Source organism: Drosophila montana, unplaced genomic scaffold, assembly GCF_035044405.1.
Source record: "Drosophila montana isolate Dmon_TW-CO22-7 unplaced genomic scaffold, ASM3504440v1 contig_3846_1, whole genome shotgun sequence".
NCBI lineage: Eukaryota > Metazoa > Arthropoda > Insecta > Diptera > Drosophilidae > Drosophila > Drosophila montana.
This window is the reverse complement of record NW_026998718.1, coordinates 84,775-94,752: the sequence shown is the minus strand read 5'-3', so window position 1 is coordinate 94,752 and position 9,978 is coordinate 84,775. Positions and strand designations below refer to the sequence as shown.

General features: G+C 36.0%; 2 protein-coding genes across 4 annotated transcripts; both read left to right on the top strand.

Moving 5' to 3' along the window:
• Positions 1-486: 486 nt before the first annotated feature.
• On the top strand, positions 487-1,775 carry LOC135438105 (uncharacterized). The gene is made up of 2 exons (XM_064696262.1): positions 487-622; positions 702-1,775. The coding sequence occupies exon 2, from the start codon at positions 716-718 to the stop codon at positions 1,661-1,663; it is 948 nt and encodes a 315-aa protein (XP_064552332.1). The 5' UTR covers positions 487-622; positions 702-715; the 3' UTR covers positions 1,664-1,775.
• A 397-nt stretch (positions 1,776-2,172) lies between these two features.
• On the top strand, positions 2,173-9,870 carry Gat (GABA transporter). Of its 3 annotated transcripts, none has more exons than XM_064696302.1 (12): positions 2,173-2,310; positions 4,956-5,175; positions 5,836-6,100; positions 6,166-6,267; positions 6,321-6,501; positions 6,751-7,018; positions 7,080-7,183; positions 7,245-7,369; positions 7,493-7,737; positions 7,830-8,033; positions 8,110-8,277; positions 8,908-9,870. In XM_064696302.1, the coding sequence occupies exons 2-12, from the start codon at positions 5,029-5,031 to the stop codon at positions 9,004-9,006; spliced, it is 1,908 nt and encodes a 635-aa protein (XP_064552372.1). In that variant the 5' UTR covers positions 2,173-2,310; positions 4,956-5,028; the 3' UTR covers positions 9,007-9,870. The 3 variants fall into 3 exon arrangements, with proteins under 3 accessions (XP_064552372.1, XP_064552370.1, XP_064552371.1); XM_064696300.1 differs by lacking the exon at positions 2,173-2,310 and adding an exon at positions 4,535-4,640; XM_064696301.1 differs by lacking the exon at positions 2,173-2,310 and adding an exon at positions 4,611-4,678.
• Positions 9,871-9,978: the final 108 nt, after the last annotated feature.

Below are 9,978 nucleotides of genomic sequence, written 5' to 3'. Positions count from 1 at the left end.
ATGGGTATGTTTTATTAAGTCCATAAAAATTTAACAAATAACAGCATATAATATATTTAATCTTCAAATAAAATGCCGCCTCATATCTAGAATGCATTTCCCCTGGAGTAGGGTAAAGGGACGAAGCGCAAAAATATTACTTAGCTTGCGGTGTACGTGCTTGGATGTGAATAGGAAATAACTTGCATAATAAACTTTTTATTTCTCAATGTATTTTGACCAAACGCGGAATACATTAGTTATATATATCATAACATATACACATATCTTTATATAGATATCTATATCTATATCATTTAGCTCTGCAGGAAGTCGTGGCTAAATATTTCGAATTCAAAAACTCAGCTATTCTCTTCGAATAGACGAATGATGTCAAAGGTTGACTGCTCTATTAAATCTATCTATCTCTTAAGCAATTCAATAGTATTTAATATTAAAACTGGCTCAGATAAATGCAGCTGGTATTGTTTATAAATATCGTACAAAATATATCTGAGCTCCAATTAAAACTCCTTTCTCTGTCTTTCTGAGCGGCTCAGCATATTTGAACCAAGCGATCGAGCGAAAAGAAATAGTCGCGCATTGGAGGCGAGAAGTGAGAGATCGATTTGATTTTCATCGGGTAAGCATATTTTTCTGTGGCGGCATTTTTATATGAATGTACTCATGAATATTGTTGCTTTTGCGTTCTCGTATTTCAGTGCGCAGTAAAATAATGGCTGGCGGCTTCGACTTCAACAAGCTATGTAAGACTTTTAGCGAGCTTTGTCCCGACTTCAATCAGTCGGATCAAGCGGCCACATCGCAGAGCTTGGACTTTGCCAACAAAGTACTCTTCGACCTGGGGCCCAAAATGCGGCACATCAAACAGAGCGGCATGGCGCAGATGTGGCGTCTAATCTTCAGCGGGAACTCAAGCGTATTCATATACACCTACACCTTTAAGAGCCCGATCAACGTTAACCCGCGTCTGCAGGACAAGAAGCTGTACCTAACTCTGAAGCAGGCTGGCTTGTTGGCCGCCAGCAAACTATGCTCCCAGCTGCCCGATTTTTATAATCCACGTGACAAGATACTGCTGACACCTTTGGCGCGCGCCGTATTTCTGCCCCAAAACATTCCCAAAATTGCCGCCGATCTGACTAGATTACTCGGACGCAGGGTGGACAGCAATGAGGTGGTCAAGGCCATTATCTGCAGCTGCCAGACGGATGGCTTCCACCTGGAGCACAGCCAGTGTCACATCGCCCTTGTGGCCATTGAGGTAACAGTGTCTGCGCCCGCCCAACGCCAGAAATTGCGTGAGAAAACAATCCGGCTCTACGCCAAGCACGGCAAATCTTACAATGCGGGCCTTTACAAAATATACGCGCAGCACTCTAAACTGAGCAGTAGACCACCAGATACTCAGCTGCCCGAGCCCTGCACTTCCGAGGAGGAGAGCAAAGGTCAGTCCAAGATTAAGAGCATAGATACCGTTCTGCGCAGTATTGCGAGAACTGTCGATGATCCTCTAAGCGGTGGCACCCTGGACATGAAGTTTGTCTCACCTCCAGCTTCCTTTAGCGAAATCGAGCTGAACTTACCAGCGCCCACCGACATTCGCGTCGAGGCTACCAACTTGGATAGCATCAGACACAAACAAACTACCTCCAGTCAGTGAGGATTTCTTCGAAAGTGAATTTAATCAACTAATATATAACAAAATATGTTCAAGTTGGTTCAAGATATTGTATTCTTCTGGATGACGCAGATTAAATTTTCATATGCTTGGTAAGAATTTTGTAGAAAAACTTACTTCGACTTGGAATAGACAACCAAAATTATTGAATTTAATGAAAATAGGGAAATTAGCTAAAAATGAAAATATGTAGTTATGTTTAATATAGTTGGAAAACCTAGCATATGTTCCGAAAAACGTGAAAAATCCCTTAAGGATAAAGGGCAGAGTTGATAGTCAAAGCTAACTTTATGCTAAGAGAATGCCGAATGATTGAAACTGTTTGGCGTATTGTGCGATGCGAGGGTGGACCGTAATAGACAGAACCGACAGCTAAGTCGACTTCAAACGAAAATGGAAGAATGAAAAACATTGATTTGGAGACGTTCAAGCATTCTGAATTTGACTGGAAAACCGCACGCAGATACGAACTTTACATTTGAGTTGTTGATCAGAAGAACAAAACGCTTTATGTCAGCTTTAAAACTATTCGAATTGATTTCAGAATCACCACGAGAAGCCTATTTTTCGCCTTTAACTGTGCGGGATTCCTGGAAAGCGCTGACGGGATTTTCTACCTTTGCAGTTTGGTAAGTCAATCATTAAATATATACATATATACAATATATTTATTAAAATTTTGAATGTGTAGCTGGATGTATTTACAAATTTCGGTTTTCCGAAATTTCTGTGCTGTGCGTTAAGCACCAATCAGTCAATCAGTCAGTCAGTTATTCAGTTAGTTATTTAGTCAGCCAGTCTGTCTGTCATTCAGTTAGTCAGTCAGTCACTTAGTCAGTCAGTTAGTAAGTCAGTTAGTTAGTCAGTCAATAAGTAAGTCAGTCGGTCAGTCATTCAGTCAGTCAGTCAGTCTGTCAGCCTGTCTTAGTCAGTCAGTTTTTCAGTCAGTCAGTTAGTCACTCAATCAACCATTCAGTCAATCAGGCAGTCAGTCAATCAGTTAGTCAGTCAGTCAGTCAATCAGTCAGTCAGTTAGTCAGTCAATTATGCAGTCAGTCAGTCAATCAATCAGTCAGTCAGTCAAACAATCAGACAGTCAGTCAATCAGTGAAGACAAATCGTATAATATATAGAGGTCAACTGGTTACAGAGTATGAACCAGTTGAGAACCCTTAGCCGCAGCACTCTTTTTTTTATTTAATATTTAGTTGTAAGTGTTTAATGAAATTCGGAAGTGAGCCTGTTAGCAACAATATTATGCATTTCCGAGCGCACATGTTGATATTGTGGCACTTAGCAATTGAATTTGTATGTATGTCATAAAACAACGTTCGTAGGCAAACGAGTAAATAAATTTATCTATTTACGTTGAAGTAATGCGTTCAGAGCAGTATGCGTGTTGTGCCCCCATTCCGTACAATTAAGTTATATATAAAGGAGAGAACGTTGACTTAGCAACCGAAACGGTTAAAGTTGAACTGTCCGTTGTAAATAATATTATTATATTATTTAAAAACTAAAAGTTTCGATCTCATGCATGATAAAGTAATTCGATCTGACCGACAATCGTTCTGAGTTCAGGAAAAACAGACAAGGATATATTGACTCGCCTTTTGCTAAATTTATAAATATTGTATGGGCTCTCCTTCAATTTGCTACACATTTCGTGACCACAATTTGATACCCTCTGCAAGGGTGTAAAATATAAATTTGATGACCGATTTCCGTCCGAACATGTGCAGTTAAAACGAGATGTGTGTGTATTGTGGGGGCGGTAGTTAAATTTTAAATAAATCAAATGTCTGTATTGTAAAAAGAATTTGTTCTAAAACATAAACATTTATGGGGTGCATACACAGATAGACACAAAGACTCGGTCTAGCGTGCAAAACTATAGACATATTTTATAAAATAATTTAAGCTCAAAACTTACCTAGTTATAAGTTTCATTGAGACCTATATAATATATCATGTTGAGAAGAGAATATAATAAAATCTGCACCGGTCGGATAAATTTAAGTTTCGTAAAGCCCTGTTTAGTCTATATACATATGCCTTGTAGATTTTTTTTAAAATGCGTCCAGAAAAATTGGTCTAAATATTGTAAGGTTAGAATTGGAATTTCTTGGGAAAAGTCTAAATTGATTTATTTAATTTTACCTTAACCATTCAAATGTTAATTTTAATATATGCAATTCGATGATACATAAAAGATTTACGTAAGGCAGGCCTATATGCACTTTTGATAATTTAAAATGTCTGTTTGGATCGAAGCTGCAAAAGGTATATTTCAAACTTATTTACCACCCAGAAAGTTAAAGGATGTTTTAAAATAGTCGCAGTAAATTTATTAAAAGACCATCGTGAGTTTTGAATACACATGACTTTTCTATATAGAAACAACACTTCATATTGTATTTTTAGCATTCTTTTCAATGCGCAAAAATAATAAATAATAAATAAATAATAAAATAAAATGAATGATAATAATGATATATATTTATATCTGTCGATTTCATCCTCTACATGGCAATACAACATATTATATGAATAATATGAAACATTTTCAATTTGAAAGAATAACAAACAGAAATGGTTTTTGTTACCCTCTCGGCATGTACATACATATGTAAATTGCATATGAAGTGTAAGCGAGTGATCAGAGTGTTAGTTAGTTGGGTAGGGTGAGCGCAATTGGGATCGTTCTTATTTCGTGTGTGGATGTGCGGCCCGGGTTTTCTAGGTAGTCAGAACCCTCTCAGTAAATCATTATTAAATTAAATTGTATGTAAAAATGACAGGCAGCCTGCCTTCGCATAAGCAGCGTTTAAATTGCTGGCATATCTGCTTTAATAGGCATCAACTGGGGTTTTGTTCATGAATGCTTCCAATGGCCTAAGCTCGGAGACCGAGAGAGATTCAGTTGGAAGTTAGCAAGTGACCCGTTTGGGTGTCGTGGGTGCGTGAAAATAACATTCGTTATACTGTGAAGCTTATGTAATAAATAAATATAGATACATACTCTATTTGTGCATCATACACATTTATGTACTACTATATATTTGAAAGGAAAAATTGATATATATTGATATCCTTTTTCAAGCTTTTCAATGTTTTCTAATGGGATCGACTGAAAAATATATATTATAAAACTTATTTTACAATTAAAAAAAAAAAAGTCGTGTTTATGGATTTAAATTATAATTTTCGCAGTTAACAGCTTTTTATTATACGCGATAATATTTATTGATCTATTTCCGATATGTGTTCCCAGGTCTAAATTAGTAAACATAGGATAATCGTAAGCCAAGGATCGAAGTACAAATAGAGGAACGAAAGTTGAAGAAATGTCCAGTAATTGTGGGAACGATGGGGACGGAGGAGAACGACAAAAGCACGATCCCATTGAAATGGGCAAGCTATTGTGCCCAAAAGACTTACCCATATCAGGACAACCAGCATCGGACACAACAGCCACATCCACAAGCCATCAGGTAAGGATTGCTGAAATACGTTAGATACATTTTAGTATTGGGGGAATCTGTAAAAATGGTATATGGTAATATGCTCAGTCCAAAGCGAATCAGATATGAATCTTGTGTCTTAGAGTCTTGCGTTTGTTAATGAATGTTATTCTTACCGTAAAAAATAAGCAACAATAACAGCAGCCCCCTGTCCGACCGGACAACGCCGAGTAACAGCAGCTACTTAGAATACATAACACACAAAGGCAAATGCCACCAGCTGCGCACATTAGAGCAAACGCACTGATTTTTCCCTCAGCCCTGTACATGGAAAAATAATTTCTGTGCTCATTGTCTGCTCATTTTATCATATTCAGGGCACAATTATGGTATTTAAACAAGAGTCTTTCTGGTACTTGCGTGGGATGTATCAACACAATTAAATAAACTAGCTCTGCGAATAGCATACGAAAGATTTGATACAGATTTTAAGAAATTAAAGCTTGGCGGATCGAATGACAGCCAGATAAGAAATCAAGCTAGTAAATTGATTTTTAGTAGAAGTTTCTTATTTGTATGTATATATTTAAAAAAAGATAAAAGAGTTTACGGGATCTGAACTTGAGCCAAGGATATTTAAAAATAATATTTCATTTATTATTTTATTATTTTTTATTAAATTATTTGCAGCTAACCAAAATCATCCTGCCAGAGCGTGGCAGTTGGAGTTCAAAATTGGATTTTATATTGTCTGTAGTGGGGCTTGCGATCGGCTTAGGAAATGTTTGGCGGTTTCCCTACTTGTGCTACAAGAATGGAGGCGGCGCGTTTATTCTACCATATATTTTGACGCTGTTCTTGGCTGGTATTCCGATGTTTTTTATGGAGCTGGCGCTAGGTCAAATGTTGACTATCGGCGGCTTGGGCGTCTTCAAAATCGCACCAATTTTTAAAGGTAAGCTTATCAGGAAAAAATTTTAAATGTGAACAAACTATTTATTTTTAACATTATCATGAAAGGAATTGGATATGCTGCTGCCGTCATGTCTTGTTGGATGAATGTTTACTATATTGTGATTCTGGCCTGGGCAGTATTTTACTTCTTCATGTCAATGCGAGCGGGTAAGTTTTTGAACTCATTCCAATGTAAATATCGTTACTTATTTCAAATACAGATGTACCTTGGCGTACGTGTAATAACTGGTGGAACACCATCAACTGTGTCAATCAGTATGAGCGCAATAATCTGCATTGTTGGGATAAAATGATAAATGGAACAGCAAAAAAGGTTTGCTCAGTGGCAGCAGCGAATATTACGTCAACAGACCTTACGGATCCAGTTAAAGAATTTTGGGAGTAAGTTAAAAGAATTATATATTATGATTATATAGAAAAAATCCCCTCCTGCTGAAAAAAAAAATCAAAAGCAAACATATAAACTAATGAAGAGACTTGTGCAAATATCTGATCTTTTGGTGACGCCGATAAACTTCAATAAACTTTTCATATATCTAACTCAACTTGTTCAATTAGGCATATTTCAACTTTGTTCTTATGTTTATTTTATTAACTAATTAATCAAGATAATAATTTTAATTTTAACAGTCGACGGGCTTTACAAATATCCTCTGGCATCGATGAACTAGGCAGCATTCGCTGGGAGCTAGCGGGCACCTTGCTACTTGTTTGGATACTTTGCTATTTTTGCATCTGGAAAGGAGTTAAATGGACCGGGAAAGTCGTTTATTTCACGGCGCTCTTTCCCTACGTTCTACTAACAGTTTTATTGATTCGTGGCATTACCCTGCCTGGTGCCCTGGAGGGTATCAAGTTTTATATTATTCCCAACTTTTCAAAACTTTCTCACTCCGAGGTATGTACTCGAAATATGTCTGAAATGTTTCTGAAATCCTAAAAGCAAGTGAATTTAAAAGGTTTGGATCGATGCCGTAACGCAAATTTTCTTTTCGTATGGATTGGGTCTCGGAACTTTGGTGGCGCTTGGAAGTTACAATAAATTCACCAACAATGTATACAAGTGGGTTCATCTTAGATTTAAGAAATGCAATTTGTTTAACAATTGCAATGATTTCATTTAGGGATGCGCTAATTGTGTGCACAGTCAACTCCAGTACAAGTATGTTTGCCGGATTTGTAATATTCTCGGTGATTGGATTCATGGCTCACGAGCAACAAAGGCCTGTGGCAGAAGTGGCAGCATCAGGTTCGTATCACTTTTTAAATGTTGAATATAAGCAAGTTTAGTGATGCATACATGAAGGATGTATCTGAGTCAGACATAAAATATATGTTTACCATACTAATATAAGTTCTTCTTTTCGTATAGGTCCTGGTTTAGCGTTTCTTGTATATCCGTCGGCAGTGTTGCAGCTTCCAGGATCTCCGATGTGGTCATGTCTCTTCTTTTTCATGCTTCTTCTTATAGGCTTAGATTCACAGTTCTGTACAATGGAGGGCTTTATCACTGCTATAATCGATGAGTGGCCACAATTACTACGGAAACGCAAGGAGATCTTTATAGCCATCGTTTGCATGTTAAGCTACTTAGTTGGCTTAACCTGTATAACACAGGTAAGTCAATGTCAATGTCTGTCTTCATGCAGGTCTCTCAGTTTTAACCGATTTTGCTTCAATATAATTTTTTATATCTTTTATACCTTCAGGGTGGCATGTATATCTTCCAAATACTTGATTCCTACGCGGTTAGTGGCTTTTGCCTACTTTGGCTTATATTCTTCGAGTGTGTTTCCATATCCTGGTGCTATGGAGTTGATCGGTTCTATGATGGTATCAAAGACATGATTGGATATTACCCCACGGTATGGTGGAAGTTCTGCTGGTGTGTCACGACACCCGCAATATGTTTGGTAAGTGCTCAGTAGATAGCAACTATTAGTCTTGGAATTTGTAAATAATGTGTTTGTTATATGGATTTGTCCACAGGGAGTGTTCTTCTTCAATATAGTGCAATGGACGCCTGTTAAATATCTGGACTACAGTTATCCATGGTGGGCCCATGCGTTTGGTTGGTTTACGGCATTGTCCTCGATGCTTTACATTCCAGCATATATGTTTTGGTTGTGGAAGAGGACGCCAGGAGACTTATGCGAGGTAGGAGTTATATTTATTTTATAACACGTTTCTAATAATTGCTGTCTGCACTCTGTGGCGGATTGTTTAAAAGAGTATTTTAATTTTTTTGTAATGTCGTTTGAATCTCCATTTCCTTGAAACACCTTCCCATTTGTACTTTCACTCGATGAGCTGCTGTCACCAAGAAGACAGTGAATCTAGCAGTCCTTAGCTTTCATGTTTAACCAGCTTGATTAGTCCAACAGATTGTTCACATATGCCTTATTATGGCTTTCTACCCTTATCATTTTGTCGCACATGCAAGCATGCAGATTATTCTATGAAAGGAGTAACAAAGATGACTTTTCTTCTATGGTATGGTAACTATATTAGATTATCAGAATCTGATCTGTTGTCATATTCTTTACTAGCATACATGCAGAGTATCCAAAATGTGGCATGTAGCAGGGTTGAGATTTTAAAAATGTTTATATTTGAAATTTGAGAAAATATTTGTACTTATCGTAGAGTTCTAAGCTGTACAGCTGAACTCTAGACGTCAGTTATGCCATCGAAAACACTCTTTATGGTATAAAAACAGAGTATTAAAAGTCATGGCTTGCTTTGGAATTGTACTTTGCTAAAAATAATTATCTATAAATATTACAGAAAATACGTTCGATTGTTCGAATTGATGAGGACATTACGCGGCTACGTGAAAAAATGCAGCGCGAAGCATATGCTAAGGAAATTGAGTTTAATTCATAATAGGATTAAAAACATTATCCGTAAAGTACTCGCCAATTTTATAATTAATTTAAAATGCAATATTTTATATATTTTGATGCAGCTGTAGTTGTAGAGTTCTATTTAAGTAAGATTCTGTTTTTGCTTTAAAAAAAACAACAGCACGAACTTTTCAACGTTTATGAACAATTCATGTTTGTTACCTTGCGATACTTTGAATTTCATCAACTCTTAATGTTGAAATATACTTTATTTTAATATAGGTTAGTTTTCTGAATGTAAACTATTGTAGAGAAGTGTTTTGAAGCAAGTAATTAATAACAATAACAGACGCAACGCAATCAATATTTCATTAATTGATATAATGTTAGCATTGTGACTAATGATTTGTATCAATAAGTATTAAAGTTGGGTAATCTTTGAGAATTCCATTATATTTTCGCATTGCTTAGCGTTGCCTATACTTACATATATAATTATATAGATGTTATGTACTATTTGTACAATTGTACGTCAGTGGCTTACTATAATTTATTAATTAATATAGTTTTAAATTAATTATACAAACTAGAGATTACTTAGTAATAATATGCCCCATATATTTTAATGTTATAATATACTAGACATCGATAATACAAATACTTTGCTCTTCGATATAAAAGCTTTATGCAAACAAATAATACAAAATAACAGAAAAACACACACAAAAACATATATGAAAATGTTTTACAACGTTGATTATGTACATAAGAATACATATGAATATATAAAGTATTTGCGGGAATTAGTTGTATTCACTGTTTAAATGTTAAGACGTTAATTGCTTGTGTCAATTATAATTATTTCTTATTATTTAATCAATATAAATAAAATGTTACTATTCTATTCCTGCTTGTTGTTCTATATTGTTCTATATGCAGTCAATTAACTGCATTTTGGCCAATAGTTGTGTCACAGCTTTTTCTGAATTGTTTATCAACATATCTTCATCGA

Bases quoted from the DNA above. Each gene is read 5' to 3' on its own strand.
- LOC135438105 (XM_064696262.1), top strand. From the start codon at position 716: ATGGCTGGCGGCTTCGACTTCAACAAGCTATGTAAGACTTTTAGCGAG.
- Gat (XM_064696302.1), top strand. From the start codon at position 5,029: ATGTCCAGTAATTGTGGGAACGATGGGGACGGAGGAGAACGACAAAAG. The intron at 7,370-7,492 runs GTTCGTATCACT...CTTTTCGTATAG, and splicing joins GGCAGAAGTGGCAGCATCAG to GTCCTGGTTTAGCGTTTCTT. The intron at 8,034-8,109 runs GTAAGTGCTCAG...ATTTGTCCACAG, and splicing joins CGACACCCGCAATATGTTTG to GGAGTGTTCTTCTTCAATAT.